The sequence below is a fragment of the Protopterus annectens genome, chromosome 10.part0 (genome assembly GCF_019279795.1).
Source record: "Protopterus annectens isolate FY-2018-M chromosome 10.part0, PAN1.0, whole genome shotgun sequence".
NCBI lineage: Eukaryota > Metazoa > Chordata > Ceratodontiformes > Protopteridae > Protopterus > Protopterus annectens.
In genome coordinates, this window is record NC_056744.1 from 1,455,197,243 (window position 1) to 1,455,219,407 (window position 22,165).

Consider the following 22,165-nt stretch of genomic DNA (forward strand, 5'->3'; position numbering starts at 1 on the left):
GAAAGATAGAATTATTTACTAGTTATGAATTATTTGTTAATTTATATTTAATATATATTTAATTTTGGTGTGATCATTCAACATTTTGTTTTACATTTTGTGAAATAGGTTTGTTTCTTTTAGAGGTTGTGTCTATTTTTGTGATGTTTTATTGCTGGTTTTCAAAAATGGATTAAGAGCTTTCTCCTTGTATTTGATGAAGTTCTTAACATCAAGGATGAAAGCGCTTATGTTTTTATTTTTTGTACAATAAATTTTATGCTGTTTCATCCTTTTGATTTGGATTATTGGATCTTATTCTCTGAAGAGTGACTGCTAAGTGGGTTGTGTTTCCAGGTACTTCGTGTGCCCCTTGTGTGATTTTGAAGTTTGGATTTACTGTTTTCTTTCTAATTTGGTTTGTTTTTATTCTACATTTTTCTAGTTTATGTTTGCTTATTTTGATACTTTATAACTTTTATGTATTTCAGAATACAAGACACTATAGTAACTAGACGTAACTATTTCAGCAATTAATGTTACACGTCTCCTTTTTCTTCAAGCTTTCTGTTTTTCTTACTTCTTGTTGTCTTAACTGATTTCTTTGTTTACAGCTACTTGTATTGTAGTGTTTATACAATCTCCAGTGTAACAGTTTTCATAGGTTTGTTCATAGGTGTTTACTAGACTAATGACCCCAAGGGCCTTTTTAAGCCTAGCCATGTATCCCAAATCTCTGACAAGTTCTGATACCCTTGATAAGTGTAAGCAGAGGTTTGGGAGATGAACCATTTACAGGTTACCTATGTCCATTAGAGACGTAGGTGCCAAACCAGGGATGATTTTCTGGTTTCCCATCCAATTGTCCAAGTGGTACTTGAATTGGGTTAGGGAGGAACTCTGCTTCACATAGATGGGGAGCCTGTTCCATAGACGGGGTAGTCTCTCGCATAGATACCTATCGCTCCATCAGGACCTAGTTATATCACAGGCAAGGTTTAAGTCTTTAGAATGGGTAATTCTGGCATTGTTTGTTTTGTGGATATGCAGGAGGTTCATCAGAGTGGGGTCTGACAATACCCTATATGCCAGGCATAGATCTCCCCCTCAAAAGCCTGTAGGAGACAGAATACAGGGATAGGGCCTTGAGGCGGTCTGTATAGGACATTTTACTTATGCCTTGTATTCTTTTAGTGAGGATCCTCTGTGGACTTTCCAGTTGTTCGATATGCCCGGTTAGGTACATACCAAAGGGGGCATTGTACTCACTGATAGGTCTGATGAATGCCGAATACAGTGGAACAATGACTTTCTTGGAATTATATGCCATATCTTTGTTTATAAATAGCACGACATAGAATGATTTCCTCTCCACTGTAGACACGTGAATGTCAAAGGCTAGATTACTATCTATGTGTGTCCCTAAGTCCCTGACTACTGGGTCAACTCTAAGGGATGTGTTGTCAATATGATAGTTACCAGGGATGGATGACTTCCCAAAGGATACAGTTATGCATTTCTTGACATATAGTTTTAGTCCATGGCTCTGACACCAGTTGTTTGTCTGTGTCAGCTCCTCCTGGAGAACATTTGTGTCTGTGTCTTGCCACATTATTGTACTTTTAACTCCACAGACACACTTTAAGTATATCACAGCCAACAAGATGTGCAACTGCTTCTACTTCTTTACTACAGAAACTACATTTTCTGTGTCTCCCACTTTTTCTGTAGGTGTAAACAGTTGTGTGCATAGTCCATTGTCTTGAGCTTGCCAATATTAACCTTTCATCTTTTAGTTTAAATTCACCTGCCCTTAGCTATTTGTACATCAAGTGTCAATCAGGTTTTTGCATTTTTAAATGCAGTGTTTTTCTTAGTAAACTCTTACGTGGATATCCTCCTGGGCTACAGTTTTCAGATGTCCAGAAAGGATGACAAACTGAAAAGGCAAGTTTCATTAGCTGGGATGATTTTTTTCATCCCTGCATTGTACTGATTTTTCTACCCCCTCATTTTATAAGCAAGTAATAATGCCCAATAGGGTGTGTGTTATTGTGTAAGTAACACATGCCCAGGGGTGTTCTGAGGCCTGATGCAATTGATTGCAACAATTGAATCAATTGTTTTCAATATAATTAACGGGGATTGTGGGGGGGCACAGCCCCCCACAAGAGTGAATTTGATGAACGGCATTTTGTATGTAAATGCCGTTCACTGAACTGAATTTTTGATTATATGATATAGACCCCTTCCGTGTTATGTTTCAGACTTGCTATAGTATGTGTAACTGTTGTTGGAAGAAGTAGTTTACATCCTAAATATATATTATGTAAGTATTTAATGTCTACATAACACACGCACACAAATACAGACATACAGGGTCACAGAAATATAGATAGAAAGTCTCACACATACATTCAGAAACACAGATAGATACATATATGTAAGCACACACACAGCACTCAACAACCGCTTTCTTGTGGGAACACATCCTTAGATGTCTCCTTGTGAGCAAATGAATGAAAAAAAATGCCAGGCTTTGACACACAAGCACACTTTCTTTTATTTAGCACTGTTTAGCGAGTGTGAAAAATGGCATAAATTTACTTCTTAAATGTCCGAACTTCATGGCAACTTAATACACTGCCATAAAGCAGTGGACTGTTTTTTTAGCAAACATTTCCATACATTAACACCCTTCTAGAGAATGCCCGTGCCTCCTGTTCTCCTTTAACACCTCATAGTATTCATAGTCTGAAATTGTCCTAACTTGATTTTTAAGCTTTTCAAATGTAGTTTTCAAATGTCCAAAACACAGAGCTTAATAACAGGATTGCATTATATTCATTTTTTCTTTCCAGTATTATCTGAAGTTATAACTCCCAGTTGTTCTATTCAGCAGCCATATTTGTGAGAGCAGGTTGCATAAAGTACCTAGTGTGTGAAAGACATTTTTCAAACTTTTAGTTAAAAAAAAATTGTTTTCTTTGGAAGTTATCACTGCAAGTGCCTGTTCTCCAAAGGTGTGGCAATTTTAGCATTCTTACAGTAAGTAGGGCTGTAGGAGGCAGAGCTTCTGCACAGGAGGTCTGAGGGCCCCCCCCCCCCCCAAAAAAAAATGTTTTCTTATTTAAGTGCCTATTTCACTCACTCACTTTACAGTCAGAATGGGATCCAATAACTATATCTTCTCAAACCTAGCACAGGCCCACCACATTATTCTTGCATCGTTAGTTGTCATGGAGGTGCTGGATTGCAGACCTTAAACTCTTGAGCAGATACATATCTCTCCAAAAGTACATGTCATATTATAAGTTGATAAAGTGAAGGCGTTCTGAGCAATTTTGTTATTTTTATGTAGATTGTTGTTAGTAATTCCTTTAAAACTGAGTCAGCATCTACTTCAGGTGACAAATGGTATATTTTCACATTCTTTTAGATCTGCTTCTTTCCTCATGAAGTTTAAAACTAACTCAGTCCTACATTTTTTATGTAAACGTCCATCTCAGATAATCAGTTCCTTGCACACTACTGAGAGCATAGAAAAAAGTAACCAGCCTGAAAAATATTCACATACCTTTATTGCTCAGGTCATAAGAAAACAAAGCACAGTAACGCTTGCTTCTGTTTGATGCCATGCTATTTTAAATCAGGATGTACTGTAATTCTTTCAGCAAAACATGTCTGACAATAAACTATACAAGAATAATTATATGCAACCCTATGGTACACACTGAGAGCTGATATTTTAGCCGTATCAAACATGACCTGTTTCCATTCACGTAATAAAAGAAGTCTAATATAAATACTGTTACATTTTTGTATTTTTTGTTCAGGATACAAAATTCCCAAAAACAAATTATTACTACTGTTTAAAGGAGATAAAGAAAACCCAAAACATACAACAGAGGTGAAACATACAATAGAAAAGAAGGAACATTCTGAAGATAACCCTAACAGTAAGTGGAATGGCACATTAATGTATCTTTCTGGATTTTTTTCTTTCTGTTGTGAAAGTCATTTGAGAACTAGAAAACTGCAGCGATTGAGAATTCTTGATCAGTGCTCCCTGTGACTGAGGATTACCTCTACCTGGGTTTGGTGACGTGTTCTAGTGAGACCCAGTAGTCTGTTCCTTGGTCCACACATCTGCACACAAAGGCTGCAGATACGTCTGTAATGAAGAGGAGGCTTTGAATTTCTTTCCTGTCCTTTCCTGTGCTATTGTCAAAAGCAAGGTGTTTGTCTTCAGAGCAGCCAGCTGCTTAATGGAAGGAGCAGCACCACTGAGATCTTTCCGTGCCTAGTGTCTACCATCTTGTGCCTTTATCTTTTTTGTTCTTGTAGTGCACATCGATGTCTCTTTGCTCTGTTTCCTTTGACCACACCAACGGGTGTTTAGCTATGACAGAGCTGTAAGTATAGAAGCTGTTTTGAGAGGTCATAGGTATTTACTAGGCTAAAGACCACTAGGACCTTTATAAGTCTAGCTGCATAACCCAACTGTGTACCCTGTAACATGGACATTTATTAGGAGGGAGTATGTCAGGAAGTTTCCAAAGGCTATGTGCGGGAGGGGTATGTTAGTTTGGACATAGTTACTGTATGCCTCTGTCTGTCGGAGACATGGGAGCCAGACCGAAAGAAAATTTCCGATTTCTCATCCATTGGTCAAGGTTGTGCTTAATAGGGTTAATGATGGACTCTGGTTCACATGAATGGGGAAGCCTTTTCCACATCATAGGAATCCTATGAGTCATATCTGTCTCACCAATATCTCCTATTTATGTCACAAGCAAAATTTAAATTCTTAGATCTAGTGGATATCCTTCAATATCACTGTTGCAGTTTTCTTACTGTAGGGGTTTCCTGCCTAGGACAGCCTGACATTTGGCCAATATACCAAAGCCTTATGATCTTGAAAGCACCATACGTCACACATATGCTCCCTGCACAGGATGTAGGGCATAAAAGTGACATGCGGATGCAGTTACCCAGAACCTCTTTGCTGCCAGTCCAAACCTCATTATTGCTTGTTAGTATGAACACTTATTGTTCTGAATACCTAGCTGTAGAGGTAGTTTTTTTTTTTTTTTGTTTATGTTTTGGTCTTGTATTTTATTTTCCTTACCTAGAGTTCATGTCATCCAAGAAGGGATAGTGTCTGTGCGGGAGGCCGTCTCCCTGTAAGAATCATCACAAACAGTGTTTCTTTTGTTTGGGTGTTTCTCACAACCATACCTCTTGTAGTATCTGTAAGGTGTTTGTGCCTAAGATACCCAAAAGCTGTTTGTCTTCCCAGGTCATTTATCTTGAAATCCAACAGCTTAAACAGTTACCCCAGGGTACCATGGCAGAATCCATTAACCCAAGATACTCCCACTAAATAAGAAGAAGGCCAAGAAGTCTCAACCAGATTCTTTAGCTGTCCAGCCTCCACCAGATGTCCCTCTAGAAGTGGGTGATAGTTTTGTAGGCAATCTGGCATCTATGTTGGATTACTCTGCCTCAACCCCATCTGAAACCAGCATGGATTTGTCTTTTCACACATCCTCTGAGGCTTTGTAGGCATCTTCTCTGGATGTTGAGGGGGAATCATTGTTGATTATCTCAGAGGGTCCTACAGGGATTCCACAGATATTGGTCAGGGAGCATGTTCTAGCTACTCTTATTGAATCTTACTATTGGTCAAAACCTCTGATGTTTGTTAGGGCTGACTTCGCTTCCAAGAAAAGACAGAAGATGAAACATGTTTTGTTCCATCCTAAGAATCCTCAAAGGGAATGGCAGGGTTTACTCAAGGCTTGTTTTCTGCCTTGATGGCCCTGAAGCCTCCTCAGGGGGTTTCAGTACCTGCTCTTCTTTGGATCTCTACCCCTCCTAAATGGCCTAGGGAACTAGATTCCTAGGATGAGGATTCAGAGTCTGATGAGAGGGGTCCTTGTCCTATTCTTCTCAGTTGCCTTTGCCTTATGGTTCTGATTAGAAGGAGTCTGTTATTCGAGGAATTGTCCTTTGGGGACACAATTGCTAGGTTGATGGATTACTTTAAGTGGGATTCTTCTCAGGTGTCTGACATTCAGAGGAGATATTATGAGTTGTTTCAGGTGGATACTCCTAAACCAGTTGCAGTTCCTCCTCTGTTGGCTGCCTTGGTAGACACTTTCATTGCTGCTTCCAAGTCTGCTGATTCTTATCCTCCTGCTTCTGAGAAACCTGATAGGTTTGTAAGGTCCCTGAGCATTATCAATTTTTATTTGTGTCCTTCTGTTGATCCTGCTGTTGTGTCAGTCTCTTCTGATAAAACCTTTGAAGCTCTTGTCTCTTCTAAACTTTTGCCTTCTCATAAGGATAGTAGGACTATGGAGAGGATTGATAAGAAGATTTACACTTCTACTTTGCCCTTTAGGACTATTAATTACTATGCTCTGGCCTTGAATGCTCAGGCTCATCAGGTTATTTCTGACCTCCCTAATTCTGAAAGCAGATCTTCTGCTTTATCTAGTTTAGGTTCTACTTCTGAATTGACTCACCAGTCTATTAAGTGTAGCTATGTTGCTGCTGATGCCTCTTTCAGGGCTGCAGCTTTTGGGTCTGTCATGAGGGATTATTCTTGGCTTCATCGCCAGTCTTTGTCTGAGGGCATTAAGGCCAAGTTGTTGGATGCTCCTTTGGATAATAAACATCTTTTTGGTCTGCTGCTGCTGACCTGTTTAAGTCTCTTCAAGGGAAAGGAAAGCCTTGCAGGGCCTTAAGCATATTTTTGTCTGTCCTATTCCTAAGTTCCAGAAGAATTATCCTTCTATGTCAGCTTTTGTCCACAGGAAGGTTGGGAGGCCGGCCCCCTCTGCTAAGACTTCTGTGACCCAGAAGCCTCCTTTATTAGATAAACCTGCTTCTCCTTGACAATGCCCCCTCCCCCTTTAGACTAGGTTCCTTTGTCTCTTTGGATTTCCCTTTATCTTCCAAATTGGCTTCTGATCACTTCAGACTCTTGGGTTCTTTCTATCATCTGTCAGGTTTACTTCATGGCATGGAAGTTTCTCCCTCCTTTTTCAGGGATTCCAGAACCTCTTCTAGAAACACTTCCTCATTTCTGGGAGGTCTTACTGTCCCTGGTGAGCCAAGGAATCATTCAACCTGTCCCCCCTTCCCAAGTGGGAAAGGGTTTTTATTCCACAATGTTTCTGATTCCTCGAAAGGAGCACACTTGAAGACCTATTCTGGATCTCTTCCTGCTCAGCACCTTTCTCAAGGTCCCCTCTTTTCAGATGATTACTATTCAAACCCTATTTCCTCTTTTACCACTCCAGGCTTTTCTGGTGTCTTTGGATCTGAAGGATGCTTACTTTTATATCCCTATTCACCTTCTTTGCAGGAAGTTTTTATGTTTTTCGGTTTCTTCTTCTCGTTTTCAGTTCTCTGCTTTGCCCTTTGGCCTGTCTACTGCCCCAAGGTTATTCACAAAATGCCTATCTCCTGTGATTGCTTTCTGCAGGCCCCAAGGCATTCAAATATTTCCTTATCCAGAAAACCAGTTGCTTCAGGCACCTTCTCTCAGTGACCTTTTAGAGGATCTGGAGTTCCCCATTTACTTTCTTCAAAGTGTGGGGTTCACTATCAAGTTCCAAAAGTCAGTCCTGACAACTTCTCATGATCATGTATATCTGGGATGCAGGATTTGGGCAGTGCCAATGTTGGCCTATCTTAGGCCTCCTTAAGTTGGCTTCTCTTAGGCCTCCTTAAGTTGGCCTCTCTTAGGCCTCCTTAAGTTTTGTCATTGGCAGCTTTCTTTCAGGCTGTTCTTCCTCTGATTGTTATTCTAGCTAGAGAGTTCCTTTGGACACTGGAATTCATGACATCTATTCCAGTGCTTCCTCTTGCCAGACTGTATATGCAAATGTTTTCAAAATTATGGCCACGGTGGTGGTGCTGTGGTAGTGTTGTCACCTCATAGTAAGACACTGTCCGGTTCGATTCTCAGCTAGAGCGTCTTCTGCGTGGAGACATGTGTGAATGGGCGTACCTTCGTTGAAGGTTGTGCGTCAGGGCTGGTAACTCGGCATGTAAAAATCAACTACCAATCATTAGCGGACCAGAGTTCCGCTATGGCGACCCCTAACCGGGAAAAGCCGAAAGACACAAACAAACCTCAAGTCGGTTTGGCTGCAGCACTGTCCCCTCTGGATTTCAGTGTACCTCTCCTTCCTTGTCTAAAGAAAGGAATTCAAGTGGTGGATTCAGCAGTTTGCTCTCAACACAGGCCTGCCCTTTCAGACTCCAGTCCATTCTCAAGAACTGTTCATCAATGCCTCAGCCATGGGGTGGGCTTCATGTGGTCACCTGAAAGTTCAGAAACGAGAGATGTTAAGTTGTCAATCTCGCCTTCATTCTTGCTGGATGGGTTCGGAGCCGACCTCGGCTCCGACTCGGCCACTCTAAAAGCTCGAGAGTTGGTTCCACCGGCTCGAGGCTGCCCCTATATCCCACAATGCTAGGCGTGAATTACCTCAGATCTCGTTTGCCGCTACAGCGATCGAGGTGTTGTTTTTCTACCGGCTTCAGGTCAGTTTTATTAGATTAGTCTAATAGCTATTTAAACACTTTTAGCTTAGTTTTTTCTCTTTTTATCCTTAGTGTAGTGGATTTTTATCCTTTCTACCCTTATCCAGCCCCCTTCCTCAAGAACTGATAAGTTCTTTCCTTAGGCCTTCCATCCTTAATAGTGGTGTGTATGTGTTTTTTGTAGGGATTTATATCTATATATATAAGCTAACTAATTTCATTAGTTTTAGTTTTAATTTAAACTTTTTCTGACAGTGTAATCGGTGTGTGTGTGTTTTTTGTGTGGTGGTTACACTTTCGGTTCCTTGAAAATGTCCAAGGATTCAAAGGTCTCAGGCTTCAAGAAGTGTGACTCGTGCTGTCAGAAAATGTCTCTGACAGACGGTCACACTTCTTGTGTGTACTGCCTGGAACCTTTACACCTGCAGGACTCTTGTGCTGTATGCCATGGCTTCAGCCCTAGAGTCCTGCAGGAAAGAAAAAACAAACTCATTCTAAGGGGTTTGCTTAAGCCTGAAGGTTCCCTAACTGCTACCTCGGGAAAACCTTCCAAGGCTTCTAAGACCTCGACTCCAGCTTCTCAGTCGAGGCCTAAGGCTTCGAAGCCTACTGCTACATCGGCTCCGGCTGGAGCCGATGAGTCTTTGACTACAGCTTCTGTGGTTCCCTCGGCTCCGGCTGGAGCCGAGGTATTGGAAATTCCTGGGTCGGCTCCGATCAGACCATCGGAGCCGACATCTAGAAAGAGGTCTAGGTCACCATCCCTTGGCTCCGTTCATTCGGCTCCAGCGTCTCCCTTGCTGTCTGAACGGAGCCACAGATCTCACTCCTCCAGGTCATCGAGGCTTTCGGATCATGACCTCCAGAGGGTAGTGAGTCGACTTCTAAAGTCCGAGGCACTGGCCCAAATGCTTCAGAGCCCGACTCATCAGTCGATGCTTCAACCTATCCCTCTAAATATTCCTCCTCCAACTCCTTTGAGCTCGGAGCCGGGGCGTCTCGGAACTGAGACTGTGGTAGCGTCGGAGCCGATACATTTGTCTTCGGTTCCATCGTCGGCTCCGATTTCTTCCTTTGAAGAATCACGGCGCCGGACTTCCCTCGTCTGCTCCGAGGGGGTGAGTGGCATCGGACCCTTGTCCGACCCCCCTCTCCCTCTCGGTGCTTCGGCGCTGGTGAGTTCGGCTCCGACATCGGCCTTGGAGCCATCTCTGTCGGTGCCGAGGGAGGTTCTCAGCTTCTCGGAGCGGGGACCTCTGGCTCTGCCTGACAGGGGTGCGTTCGAGGTCATGCGGAGTGTGTTGGAACCTGGTTCAACTCCACAGTCGGCTCCGTCCGCCCCTCCCTCTTCGGTGCCTCAGGTTATGTCTACTCACTCCCTCATCCCAGACCGCAGAGAGCCAGCTCCTCAAGAATCCCCTGTGGGGATCTCATCCTCTTCCGAAGCGTCCCCTGAATTGGCAGGGGAGCCCCCTAGGAAGAGAAAGTGTAAGAGGAAGCACATAGACTCACCTGAGTCTGTCACCTCTGACACAGATTTAGAGGATTCCGAGGGTTCCCCCCGTTCCCCTTCTGAAGATGTCTCCTTTGCAGACATTCTAGAGATCCTGAAACAGAGGGGAAATTGGCCAGCCCTTAACCCTTTGGAGGATGAATCTGTGTATCTTGAGGCGTTTGGCTCTCGCCCTTCCACCTCCTGGGTGTCCCCCCCCTTTGATCCCCTCATGCAGGTGGTAGCAAAGAAAGCCTGGACGGCTCCTGACTCAGTGGACCCTACCCCCAGGAAACCTTCAAAGTTTATAACAGCACCAACTGATAAACAATTTCTGACCAAAGGAGTTACTGTGGATGCTATGGTGGTAGCTGCTGCCACCAAGAAGGAACTAGCTGATCCTTCAGTGCCTGTCCATCCCCCTAACAAGGAATCTAGGTCTATGGACAGGTACGGGAAGCGGATGTTTTCATCAGCGACCTTTGAAATGCGTTCGCTGAACTACCTATGTCATTTCACTCGTCTCCAGAGAGACTTGATCAAGGAAGCGAGTGAGATGTTGAGGGATCCTACAGCTGCAGGTTTTCAGGACAAGATGAACGCCCAGCTGACTACCCTGAATTCTATAGCTAACTCCTCCATGCGCCTCCTTTCATATGCGGCTGATGGAGCGAGTAGAGTCGCAGGGACAGGTATCGCCTTACGCCGGCATGCCTGGATGCGACTATGCAATTTTGCGGACCCCTTTAAAATGTCTTTCACTAATTCCCCGTTTGATGGATCATTTCTCTTTGGTCCTCAAGTGAAAGAAACCTTGACTAGGTGCGAGACAGATGGCAAAACTCTGTCTGCCGTCGGAGTCCATTTTTCTACTCCTTCTAGACCTTACCCCAAAGGCCAGAAAAGTGGAAAAATGTGGTTCCACAAACAATCTCAAGGGAATTTGCCTGATGCACAGAGTCGGTTCCCCTCCAGAGGCAGAGGAGGGAACAATAATGGTAGACGTCGCTCCAGAGGCAGAGGGGGTCCGCAGAACCAGGGCAATCGAGAAACCTTTTCCGATAAGCCCTTTCAGCATCCCTGAGGTGTTGCCCGACTGTCCACCTTCGGAGGCAATCGGGGGAAGATTGTCACTGTACCCAGAAGCCTGGCTATCCCTAACTCAAGACAAGTGGGTACAGTCCATCATTTCCGAAGGCTATTCCATTCCCTTCGTTTGCATTCCAAACCAATCAAAAAAATCCCTTCCAGATGTTCCACCCGCTCAAAGGGATCTTGCAGCTTTGGAAATTTCAAAGCTGCTTGCAAAACAATTCAGCCAGTTCCAGCAGACCAGCAAGGATCCGGAATCTACTCCAGGTTCTTTTTAGTTCCAAAGAAAACGGGACTGGAGACCAATTTTGGATCTCAGTGTCTTGAACAAGTCTGTCAAGAAAACAAGATTTCGGATGGTCACGCTACAGTCCATCCTTCCCCTATTGGGAAAGGAAAACTGGATGTGCTCTATAGACCTTCAGGATGCGTACTATCATATAAAAATGAACAGACGCTCCAGAAGATTCCTCCGCTTCAGGCTGGGAACCGGTCATTTTCAATTCAGAGCCCTGCCCTTTGGACTCACCACTGCCCCCCGGGTGTTTACCAAATGCATGGCAGTGGTAGCTTCTCACCTGAGACGTCAAGGATTCCAGGTGTTTCCATATTTGGACGACTGGCTCCTCACAGCTCCCACCAAGCATCTTCTTCTAATGGCCAGAGACTACACCTTTCGCATTTGTCAAAAGTTAGGCATCTCAATAAATTGCGAAAAGTCTGTTTTGTCGCCTTGTCGTGCTATTACCTTCATAGGCGCAAATCTGGACACAGTCAACATGTCTGCGAGACTAACAGATCAGAGAATAACAGACATACACAAACTGGTCTCGCTTCTCTTCAGCAGCAACAGAGTCAAAGCCAGGTTAGTTCTGAAAGTATTGGGGATTATGGCGGCTGCCATACCTCTGCTTCCATTAGCCAGATTCCACATGAGAATCCTTCAATGGATGCTCTTCACACAATGGTCATACCAGCAACTTCCGATGTCCCACACCATTATGATTACACAAACATGCAAGAATCATCTTCTGTGGTGGATGTCTTCCCCTCAGCTCTTCTTGGGAAGACCTTTTGTTCCTTCCCCTCCGGTTGCTACTCTGACAACGGACGCCTCCCTGATCAGGTGGGGGGGGCATTATCAGGGCAGAACTGTCCAGGGCATATGGTGACCAGACGAATGCCACTTGCATATAAATGTTCTAGAGATGAGAGCAGTGCTTTTAGCGTTGCAAGCCCTTCAGGACTCTCTTCCCTTGGGAACGATAGCAATCCAGATGGACAATATGTCTGTAGTATGGTATATCAACAAACAAGGCGGAACCAGGTCCTATCCCCTATGTCGAGAAGCACTCAGACTGTGGCAATGGGCGATTTCTTCTCAGCGTTTTCTGATAGCAACGCACATCCCCGGGAAGTCCAATCAAATCGCGGACAAGTTGAGCAGAGCTATCCTCATGCCTCACGAGTGGTCTCTGAAAGATTCTATTGCAAGGAAAATTTTCCTCAAGTGGGGTCAGCCTTGCTGCGACCTTTTTGCTACTCCCCAAAACAGCAAGTGCAGAGATTATTTCACCCTATTTCCGTTACCAGGCCAGCCCAGCAGAGACGCTCTAGTCCAAGTTTGGCCCCGGGGACTTCTGTATGCATTTCCTCCCTTCCCACTAATCTCACAAGTGATACAGAAAGCTATCGCTCAGAAGGCCTCATTGATCCTCATTGCTCCTTACTGGCCTCGACAAGTTTGGTTCCCCTTTCTACATCAATTTCTGTTGGAGCAACCTTGGCATCTGGACCTAGTTCCAGATCTTTTGATCCATCAGTCGGGTCAGTTACATCGCTCCCTCCCCTATCTTAACCTCACTGCTTGGTTCCTCCAGTTCCTACCCTAGCCAGGCTTCCTCAAATATCTCACACTGTTCGAGATATTTTAATAGCTTCCCATAAATCTTCCACTCGAAAGATTTATCTTAGTAAATGGAAACGTTTTGCCTATTGGGCTCAAGGAAGGGACTTAGATCCTTTCACTGCTCCCATCCAAATAGTTCTTGACTTTCTAGCTGAACTCTTTCACGCAGGTTCATCTCCTTCTACTCTCAAAGTCCAATTGGCAGCTATATCTAACTTTCATGTGGGCATTTCAGATTCTGCCATCATGTCTCACAAGCTTTGCAAAGCCTTTTTGAAGGGAGTTTTTTTACTCAGACCTCCTATAAGAAATCCTCCTCCTTCTTGGGACCTTAATTTAGTTCTCACTTCTTTGATTCTTCCCCCTTTCGAACCTGCAGCTTCCTGTTCATTAAAATTGCTATCATGGAAGACTCTCTTTCTGGTAGCTGTTACTTCAGCTAGAAGGGTTTCAGCACTTCATGCACTCAGCTGTCGACCACCATATCTGTTGTTCCATAAAGACAGGGTATCCTTACGAACCAACCCGTCTTTTTTACCTAAAGTAGCCTCTGCGTCTAACCTAAATCAAACCATTGACCTCCCTGTGTTTTTTCCAGAATATTCTAACAGGTCTGAACAAAAATTGCATTGGCTAGATGTTCATCGTCAGTTAAGGTACTATTTGGATAGGACCAAACAATTCAGAAAAACTGACCAGTTGTTTGTCTCTTATGCAGAAGGCAGAAAGGGACTTTCTGTTTCAAGGTATCACTATCCAGATGGCTAACATCTCTGATTTCCCTTGTTTATGAAATTAGACACCAAAAGCTGCCTAACAAACCTAAGGCTCACTCCACCAGAGCTTTGGCTACTTCTATAGCCTTCCAAGACAGGCTGCCTATTGACACCATTTATGCAGCGGCTACTTGGGCTACTCCTCACACTTTCATTTCTCATTACAAGTTGGATTTAGCTTCTAGACATAGAGCTAACTTTGGTTCCACTGTTCTCAAGAGTCTGTTCTGATAGGCCACCCGGGACAAGGTGCTAGGGACGCGGTCCCATCCAGCAAGAATGAAGGCGAGATTGACAACTTAACATATAGAAGTTATGTTCTTACCATAACGTTCCATGTTAGTTGTCTTCTTCTCGCCTTCTTTCTTGCGTCCCACCCTCCTTCCCCCTAGCCTGGACAGACCTAGAGGAGTTTGATTGTGACCTCTCTTTCTACCACCTCTTTGCTATAGGTACATGCTCTGCGGTGCATATTTTCCTGGATCAGGCTTTAGGTCACCTTTCCTCTTTCCCTTTGTTTATAGAGGTGGACTCTCTTTTCCAGTATTTCTGGTTGTATTTTTAGCTGGGCCTAGCTCACAAACGAGATCTGAGGTAATTTACGCCTAGCATTGTGGGATATAGGGGCAGCCTCGAGCCGGTGGAACCAACTCTCGAGCTTTTAGAGTGGCCGAGTCGGAGCCGAGGTCGGCTCCGAACCCATCCAGCAAGAAAGAAGGCGAGAAGAAGACAACTAACATGGAACGTTATGGTAAGAACATAACTTCTATTTCTGATTCTGGCCCTTCAAGCTTTTCACTCCGTATTCTGTCCAGGCCCCTTGAAGGTGTACACAGACAGCACTACAATGATGTGGTATATCAGCAAGCAGGGAGGCACAAAATCTGATCTCCTCTACATGATGGGTCTTCATGCCTGGGAGGTGATTATCAGTTAACTCTTTGGCCAGTATACATTCCTTCAGAGCACAATCTAGTGTCAGACTCTTTGAGCAGATCAAAAAACACAGGTTCACGTTTGGTGACAGAGACATGTTTCTTGACATTGTCCACCAATGGGATATTCCTCAGATAGATCCTTTTTGCTTCCCCTCTGAGCAGGCAGCTCCCTGTCTTCTGTTCCAGGCTGTTATGGCATCTGGCATGGAAGGTGGATGCCCTGTCTTTTCCTAGGAAGGAGATACCTCATTATACTTTCCCTCCTCTTCCTCTACTTCCAAGAGTCCTGCAGAAGATTCAGCTGGACTCCCCAAAAATCTTGGTAGTGAATCCCTTTTGGCCAAGACAGCACTGGTTCCCCCTCTTAATGCATTTGGCCAGGGGTAATCACCACAAGTTACTTCACTGTTTGGACCTCCTCACACAGGACAAGGAGCCTCTCACCCATCCTCACTTGTCCAGTCTTTCACTGACACTGTGGGTGATAGGGTTTTGATCCCTTTCAGGTACCTCTTTTCTGATGACTTGCTTGGGGTTTTACAGGAAGCAAGGAAACCCTCAACCAGAAAATATTATATGCCCACATGGAAAAGGTTTTCTGTCTGGTGCCATGCTTCTAATTAGTACTCTTCTTCAGTCAGGTTCTCTCCTACTTGTGTGAGTTGCTCCAGTCTGGCTTGACCTAACCTTCTGTGAAGGCCTGTTTGGCAGCCATTTCTGCTTGTCTGCCCTTAATCAATCTTTCCTTGCCTCCTCTTTTTGAGGTCATTCAATTTTCTTAAAGGTGCCCTGTGTCTTATGCCTCCAAGGAAACCTAGTCCTCCTCCTCCTTGTGACCTTAATTTTGTTTTGGAAAAATTGACTCAGCCTCCTTTTGAGCCTGCATCTTCTGCTTCTTTGCAGCATTGTACCTGGAAGACTGTCTTGTGGCTGGCTCTTTCCTCTGCTTATAGTGTTTGTGAGCTCTAGGTCCTTATGGCCATTCCTCCTTTTTTGGTTTTTCACAGGAGTGGGGTGTCCCTGTGTACTAATTCTTCTTTTATGCCCAGTGTAGTAAATGAGTTGTCCTTAAATCAGTCAGTACAACTCCCTTCCTTTTTCCCTGCTAGTGAGAGGGTTTTCCATACATTGGATTTGCACAGATAGCTCAGGTGCTATTTGGATAAATGTAAGGCCGTACATAAGTCTGATCAGCTTTTTGTTTCCTTTCATCCCAGGACATTGAGTTTGGCTGTCTCTAAGCAAATCATCTCCTCCTGGATATCTAAGGCCATTTCTTTTTGTTAACCTTTTCATGGCAAATCTTTGTCTACTTCTGGTAGAGCTCATTCCAGTAGGACTGCTGCCTGTTTTGGTGCCTTCCACAAGGGGTTGGACACCAATTCCATCCTTGAAGCTGCTCCTTGGTCTTCAGTGCATACCTTTACAAAGCATTATAAGTAAGATGTGGTTTCTAGGGCCAGAACAGGTTTTGCTAGAACCATTTTAGATGGGTTTTCTGGGGGCTGTTCTTAGCCTTTCACCTCCCATTCTCTTTTTTGAGTTTTTTACTCTTCCTATAGCAAAGAGTACTGCAACAGTGATATAGAAGGACATAGTACAGTTGTGCAAAATCTTACCAAAACAGTAAATGTCCTTCTCTTCACTGTTGCAGTATTTGCTCCCTCTGTCCAATCCCTTTTTTGTTCTGTTTTTTGTTTCAGATTCCCTTCTGGCTGAACGTCTCCCCTTTTTCTTCTGTAGTTTTTCCTTCTGGAAGTACATGGACTCCTTTGTCCTATGTAGACTGTTCTCTACTGGATAACTGCATCCGTATGTCACTTTTATGCCATACATCCTGTGCAAGGAGCATATGTGTGATGTATGGTGCGTACAAGATCATAAGGTTTTGGTATACTGGCTGAACACCTGTCTGTGCTAGGTAGGAGATCCATATAGTAAAGTGTACTGCAACAGTGAAGAGGACACGTAGTGTTTAGGTAAGATTTTACACAACTGTACTTCCTGATGCTGTTCATTCTGCACGTGCAAAAGTCCATAAGAGCTGGATCTGAGGATGCCTTGTATGCTAGACATTTATTTATTTATTTATTTTACATTTGTTGACCGGGATAGTCCAACTGGATATATGTCCATTGTCAGTGGAGGCCCAGGGAGAAGAGCTCCAGATAACACAGATAGAATGTAACAGATATGAGTCAAACATATTTACAAAGCTCTCTAGTAGGTACTCACAATATGCACAGTGTGTAATAGTGTACAAAAATAACAGGTTGCAGCAAGCTATTATGAGTAAGAGATGCATTCAATATTAATTTAAATAAGGCATTGAATAAGTAGTGATTAATCAGGGTTTAGTACAGGGACAAAGCCAGTGCTCTTTAAAATACTGTTTGAGGGCTTTTTTGAAGAGACTTAAAGAAGGTTTGAGGGTAAGGTTAGATGGAAGTGAATTCCAAGTTTTACCAGCAATGTTGGCAAACAAGGAGTCGCCGGCTGAGTTAATGGCTTTGTGGGGTTGGACCAACAGTTTATTGGATGATCATAGTTGCCTTGAATTACTGTATGGCTTTCTGATATTTCTGAGTACCGGAGTATTTTCAGGGTGGTACAGAATTTTGTGTGCCACTATAAGCTGACTGAACAGAAGTAGACTAGGCAGATGTTCTTCATGTTTCACTGTTGCAGTCATTACATTTGGGTTATCTGCTTGCAGGTAGCGCTCAGTCGGCCTGATTAACAAAGTCTTGGGTCCTGCGTCGGTTGCTGTCCCTTCTTCCATGACGTCAGGTCATCAGGGGTATAAAACATGCAGCCGACGCCATTACATCAGTCTTTCTTGCTGTGTGGTGCCTGAAGCAGAAGCAGTTCACAAGTGCCAGTTGGCTGACTCCTGAAATTTTCGTTTTCGAGTTTCAGAACCGAAGTCTTCAACTAAAGCTAAGTACCCCGTTGGGGAAACTTTTTCTTGCTCCTTACCGATGTCAGTAAAAGGTAATAATTGCATTACTTCTGGAAAGCCAATACCTCATAAAGATTTTAATTCGTACTGTATTCCTTGCCTAGACCCTGACCATGATGTATCTTGCTGTCTGTTTTGTGCTTTATTTAATCAGCGCACTATACATCGTCGGAATATTTTTGCCTCTAAATATTTCGGCTCTCGGTTTAATTATCCAGAAATGTCATCGGTTAGCCATCCGACTTCCGGGATTCTGAAAAAAACGCAAAGATAAAGACAGAGACAGGTCGCCAAGGTCCAAAACTGCCAACGACACTTCTCCTAAGCCATTCGCCAGTTCGCCGGTACTCAGTGAGGTTCTTTTGCAGCCCCTGATACCCGCTACTTCTGATTCGCAGGCCTCTACTGAGACCCATTCGGAGTCCGGTATGCCGCGAGATGCTTCAACTATGGAACCCGCGGATGCCTCTACCTTGGATGAGTCCGGAGCCACTGTGCAGGTACCGGCTTCTGAGGGTGTATTCAGGCCTATGGACTTGCATATTAAACCGACGCCTCCTTTTTTACTTAGGCCTAAATCTCGATCCATGTCTAAAAAAATGACGCCCAGGCCATGTGCTCAGGCCTCTAGGCCTAAAAAACAAATGATAAGAATGGCTGAAGATCTAATAATAAAAAAACAAATGATAAGAATGGCTGAAGATCTAATAACGCTAATCAGAGGTAGCCAACCCCCCCCTCCCCCTTCTAAGAGGCCTAGGACTGAAGTTGATTATGAATCTTCTGATCAGGATTCTGGTTTTTTCTGACTCTTCTGATGATCTGGATTTGTCCTTACCTACTTATGAGGATTCTGATGCAGAGGACTCTATTCCCTCTGCTTCCCCTCCTGAGGATTTTTCTTTTGGGGAAACCTTACATACTCTAAGGGAGCATTTCCATTGGGAAAGCCAGGATTTTTCTGATTCAAAAAAGAGGCTTAGGGATTTCCTTCTCCTACCTCAGCATAGGCCATTAGCTATTTCTCCTGTACTAGGCATTGTTGATGATGCTTTCTCGGAATCTAGTTTGGCCCCCGAGTCCCTGCCTCCTGCTCCCAGAAAACCTGACAGATACTACGGGGTCCCTGAGTCCCACAAGTTCCTTTTCAAAAATCCTATTGCAGATCCAGAGAATATTTCACAGGGGCCCAAGGGCATTAAGGCTTCTACTACTAAAACTCCTACCCCTTCTGATAGAGACTCCAGGGCGCTGGATAGATGGGGTAAGAAGGTTTACACTTCTGCAACATTGGCCATTAGGGCTTTAAACTGCCAGTTTCATATGTTAAAATATCAGCAACATGTTATTGGACTGCTTAAACAGAAAATGATGATGATTCCTGACTGTGTGGAAAATAAAGAATTACAGGATTTAATGCATTCTGCCGAACAAGTTGGAAAACATACTTTTGCAATGTGGTTTTGATTCATTAGAGGCCTCTTGCAGGGCTGCTGTTACTGGGTCTGTGCTCAGAAGGCATGCTTGGCTTAAGGAGAAATCTTTGCCTGATCATGTTAAAGCTAAATTGTTGGATGCTCCTTTAAATCAGGACCGCCTGTTTGGCAACAAGGCTGAGGAAGTTCTTAAAAAGATGGAAGATAAAGCTAAATCTATGCAAACTGTTAAATATTTTTTGACAAGTTCAGCCTTTTAGATTTAGTAGGCACTGGCCCTCTAAGAATTGGTCCTTTCCAGCCCCTTCCAGGTCTTCTCAAGCCAAACCCAGACACAGCAAAAACCCCAGGTTTCAGCCCCAGGGGACTCACAGAACTAAGCAGTGGGGGGCCTCCACTTCCAGGTCTGGGAATAATAAGACTCCCCCGTATGGTAAACTGTCTCAATGACTTCCTTTTAAAATTTCCAAGCACTTATCAACTGACTGCCCCTTTGGGGAGAAGATTGCTCTTCATGCAAAGAACTGGGAACTCATTACCCAGAACAAATGGGTTTTAAATGTAGTGTCCCAGGGATACAGATTTCACTTCCATACGTTGCCAACACCAATTCGGTGGCCGGACCTACACCTAAATCAGTGAGCAGAGGCCCAAAAACAAGTACTTTCTCTTTTAAGCATGGGGGCTATTCTGCTGGTGTTAACAACAGGAGGCCAGCAAAAAATGTGTCAGATGAGAAAGAAAAACACTAAGAATGATACATACGTATCAGACTATAATTTATTATTCAGACCGGTTTCGGAAGAACAATGCCTTCTTCAGTGTAGAAATAAGTTAAAGATACAACAGTAAACCTCATGAATATTTATAGACAACCCCCACCAATGTGAAAATTGGTGGGGGTTGTCTATAAATATTCATGAGGTTTACTGTTGTATCTTTAACTTATTTCTACACTGAAGAAGGCATTGTTCTGCCGAAACCGGTCTGAATAATAAATTTTAGTCTGATACCTATGTATCATTCTTAGTGTTTTTCTTTCTCATCTGATACATTTTTTGCTGGCCTCCTGTTGTTAATATTGAATACTTTGGCCATGCATTGACTTACGTGCATAGCAGCATGTTTGGCTATTCTACTGGTACCAGAAGAGGAAAAGGGACAAGGTTTCTACTCAAGACTTTTCCTGGTACCCAGAAAAGACAATTCATGGTGTCCTATCCTGGACCTGTCTACTCTAAACACATTTTTGGAGATTCCAAAATTCAAGATGCTAACTCTTCACCAATTACTTCCTATACTAGGCAAAAATGCCTAGTTGACAACACTAGATTTAAAAAAAGCATACCTGCACATCCCAATCAGGGAATCTTGCAGAAGATACCTACGCTTCAAAGCAGGCTACATGCACTATCAGTTCTCTGCACTGCCCTTTGGCTTATCTACTGCTCTCAGGGTATTCACAAAGTGCCTAGCTCCAGTTATTGCATTTTGCAGGCAAAGAAATATTCAAATATACCCATACCTGGACGATTGTCTAATTCAGGCAGAAAGCCAGGACATACGTTTGAATCATCTGGCCTTTGTAAAAAAGGGTTCTAACTTGTCTGGGGTACACCATAAACGAAAAGAAATCACACCTGGTACCCTGTCAACAAATTATATTCCTGGGAGCAAGCTTGAATACAACTTCCCACATGGCTTACCTCACGCCAGAAAAGCAAATTCATTTGACAACCTACTTCAAACAAGTGGCCACAAAAACCCTACTATCTGCAAGACAAATACTGCAAGCCTTGGGGTTCATGGCCTCCTACATCCTTCTAATTCTATATGCAAGACTGCATATGAGGAAACTACAGTGGTATCTAAAAAGCCTATGGTGTCAACATTCTCAAGACCTAGAAACAATGATCCCTATCATACCTTGCCTACGCCTAGAGTTCCTTTGGTGGGCAGAGGCCTGCCACCAAAACAAGGGACTACCTTTCACACCACTTCCTGCCACCCAAACCTTAACAACAGATGCATCAGACTATGCAAGGGGGGCTCATCTGGCAGGGAAGTGCATTCAGGGCAAATGGAACCCAAGTCAAATGCACCTGCATATCAATCAAAAAGAAATGTTAGATGTACAGAATGCTCTGACAGCCTTCAAGGACCACATTCTTTCAGGACAACTAATGGTAAAGACGGACAACACCACTGTTATGTGGTACATAAACAAGTAGGGGGGGGTACACATTATTAGCCCCTCTGCAGACTAGCCATGGCATTGTGGAACACAGCCTTGAGCTACCAAGTGCACCTAAAAGCTCAATTCCTGTCAGGAAAATTAAATACACTGGCAGACGGCTAAGCAGAAACCTCATGGACCCACAGGAATGCAAACTGGAACCAAGGATTTTCAACATGTTGACAATAAAATGAGGGAGCCCAGATATAGACCTGTTTGCCTCTCCCCAGAACTACCAATTGGACAAATTTTGCACAAGGACTCCCCACAAACAAGCCTGGAAAGTGGATGCTCTGTCCTTCAGCTGGAAAAACCTATCAGGCTATGCCTTCCCCCCACTGCCTCTGCTCTCCAAAGTACTACTAAAAATCAAACAGGACAAACCAAGGATGATTTTGATTGCTCCAGACTGGTTGTGCCAACACTGGTACCCCCTCCTGTGCAGTGTGTCATGGTTATCTCCATGGCACCTGCCTCAGACTCCTTCCCTGCTGTCTCAGCAGGAGAACCAAAAATCTGCATCCTCAGATTCCAACACTGAACTTTGCAGCCTGGCTAATAATCTTTCCTTTACCATCCATCAGCAAACCTGTGATGGATATCATTTTAGAGGCAAGGAGGCTTAGTATTAGAAAATCTTATGCTGAAAAATGGAAAAGATTCTGTGCCTGGAACCAATCTCATGGAATGAGCACAGCAGCGCCCAATTTACCTCAGATTTTACAATACTTAACTGAGATGCTTCACATGGGCCTGTCTTTTTCCTCCATTAAAATCCAT

The 22,165-nt window shown here is 43.6% G+C and overlaps 1 protein-coding gene across 1 annotated transcript in view; it reads left to right on the forward strand.

Annotated features, from left to right (window-relative positions):
• Positions 1–22,165, forward strand: part of LOC122814301 (zinc finger protein 665-like) — a 640,008-nt gene that overhangs the window by 223,928 nt on the left and 393,915 nt on the right. Inside the window, exon 5 of the mRNA XM_044086888.1 lies at positions 3,816–3,938. Coding sequence (XP_043942823.1) covers positions 3,816–3,938 — 123 coding nt within the window. The remainder of the gene's footprint in view (positions 1–3,815; positions 3,939–22,165) is intronic.